The sequence below is a fragment of the Puccinia triticina genome, chromosome 1A (genome assembly GCF_026914185.1).
Source record: "Puccinia triticina chromosome 1A, complete sequence".
In the NCBI taxonomy this organism is placed as follows: domain Eukaryota; kingdom Fungi; phylum Basidiomycota; class Pucciniomycetes; order Pucciniales; family Pucciniaceae; genus Puccinia; species Puccinia triticina.
The window spans coordinates 7459988-7462425 of record NC_070558.1 but is presented as its reverse complement, the minus strand read 5'-3'; the positions used below and the strand labels follow the sequence as shown (position 1 = coordinate 7462425).

The window sequence follows — 2438 nt, the reverse complement described above, 5'->3', positions numbered from 1 at the left end:
GGGTATGTGCCATTGCTGAAGCCTGAGACTGTATTGCGCAGGTAGAGGACGTGGTTATGATTTCTCTCACAGAGATGGCCTCTATGTTCTGCATCACTTGCGACACCTAACTTAACCGGAGAGCTAACCTATCATGAAGGGGCTCCAACTTCCAACTCAACCTGGGTTGCTTCAGTAGATCCCCTGGGGCATCTGAAACTGGGTTTCACTGAAACTTGGTTTCAAGGCCAAAACAAGATCTCCTCGTCGCAACTTTCCTTTTCCTTCTCCCCGACCCTCCGTTTGGTTGGGTCACCCTGGATATTTCAAGGCTATGTAGCACCACCCAGTATCCAAGCTTCCTTGTACTCTTCTTGCTCATCGGTCCCCAATTTCCGGGGCTTCTGTTTGTTAGCTTCTGACTTCAAAGGCTGTACTCATCGTCGCCCGGAGAAGAACTTTCCATTGTCATCATCCCAGAAGTTTGGGTTCAAACCGCAGAAGTGTTTCTAGCAAAATCAAGAACCCCCGTGTTAGGCTGAACTTCTTGACCATCTGTTTTGGATCACCTTGTGCCGTGTAGCGCTTTCCCCACGAGTCAGAGTGCAGTAAGGATTGGCCCTCTGAACGGCATACTCAAATCTGTGCTTTTATCACGTCAATCTCTGCCGTTCATTCCTTATTTTTGTCCCACCTCCGCGAGTGACAACAAACTCTGTTGCGAATCATTTGATACATACTATTTCCTCGTCATGGCATATGTTAACCATTCTCGCCCATATGTGATGTCCGACTCGTCTTCATCAAACCGCTCTCAACCACTTAACTCTGCCCGTACTCCGGGAGAGGGGGTGAGCAGACCTCTTTCCTGTCCTACCAGACCCCCTTCAAATCTCGAGAGACGCTTCGTTTTGACTGATAGAAATGTTTTTTTTTTTCAGTACCCTTTCCCAAGGACACCACGCCCTCAAGGGAATCCACTTATCTCAGGATCAAAAAATGCAGCCGAGATCCCTCCTTCACCAACGACGCCCCGTCAAAGTGCAATACCCTCGGCTTCGCCTAGCTCTCCAATTATCGATACGGAAGTTTTCAAACAGCTTTTGGCCATGGAGGATGAAAACTCTTCATTCAGCTTCACTCACGGGCTAATCGATCTCTATTACGAAGATGGAAGTAGAACTTTGGAACAGATGAGAAGTGCCTTGTGAGCTGAATTTCCCCAAACGAAATCACTGTCACTCGAAATCTTAATTGAAATGCTGATGCCCTCGCAACACACGTCAACCTTGCCTGAAAGACAACCTTCGGACTACCACACATTGGCTAGACTGGCACATTTCTTGCGCGGATCGGTGAGTCCACTTCGGTTATCAGATAGACCAGTGAACGCCGAGTATACTCAATGTTGTTACATTCTTTTAGGCAGCCTCACTGGGCATTATTCAAGTCGCACGAATTTGTGAATTGATTGAGATGCGGGTTATCTCCCAGCAACAGTCACTCAACAATGAATGGTTTGAGTCCCAAATCGGAGCCATTGAGCAAGCCCACGTGATTTCACAGCAGTGGTTTCGTGACTTTTACAATAAACATTGAGTCCACAACAGAGCAATTAGATCTTGGCCCTGGAGAAAGAAAAAAAAACGGAAAACATCCCGCGTAGAGCAAAAACATCACAAGGAATTGCAATCACAGTAGCCGTCTTATATACCCCACATCAACGCATTTGATCTCAACGAACAATTTTTCAGCCAGTGTCAATCTATTCAAGTCTATTTAATTGTTTGGATGCCAGTATTATAATTTTCTTGTCATGATCTCTCGCAAAAAGGTTGTAACCATCGATTTTGAAAGCCAAATGTGGCGATACACTTGGAATATAAACCCAACCAAAATTTGTTGTTTTCAATGGTCTGCAATCACCAGAGCTCCAAGCCCACATAAGCCTGAACCCAGTGGGTGTTGTGATTAGGCAATTCGTAAGCCAAGACCAAGAGATTCTGGTGGAGAAATATCTTGAATTTTTACTGAATTCCAAATCAAGCTGTTATCAGAAAGAGTAAAAATACATTTAAAAAACATCACCTCTAATTTCAGATTTGAAATTGTATGTCCACAAGGCAAGTGCCCTTGAAATACACTTGACCTATAAAGGGGTACAGGATGTGAGGCTGAAGATTACAGTGGCATAAAAAATCTTGCAAATGGGAGCGGTCAGGCCCCTGGAAGGAAGCTTTCTGGGATATTCTGTACTATCTTGTGAAATTTTTATTTTTTCTGCTTTTTCTCAACTCACATCAGCCAGACTCAAACGGTTTGGACCACACATATCATTGAAAACTGTGCATAGATTCATAACCCGTCCAAGTTTTTCCTCACTGAGTTTGTACCAAATGCACAACACCACAAAGATTCATCAGTGGCTTCTTGATCCCATCACATACATTTCATATTCA

General features: G+C 44.4%; 1 protein-coding gene across 1 annotated transcript; it reads left to right on the top strand.

Moving 5' to 3' along the window:
* Positions 1-731: 731 nt before the first annotated feature.
* Positions 732-1578, top strand: PtA15_1A807 (uncharacterized protein; the record flags this gene model as incomplete). Its single annotated transcript, XM_053165872.1, has 4 exons — positions 732-830; positions 921-1186; positions 1280-1334; positions 1405-1578. 4 exons carry the CDS (start codon positions 732-734, stop codon positions 1576-1578), a joined length of 594 nt encoding a protein of 197 aa, XP_053017020.1.
* Positions 1579-2438: the final 860 nt, after the last annotated feature.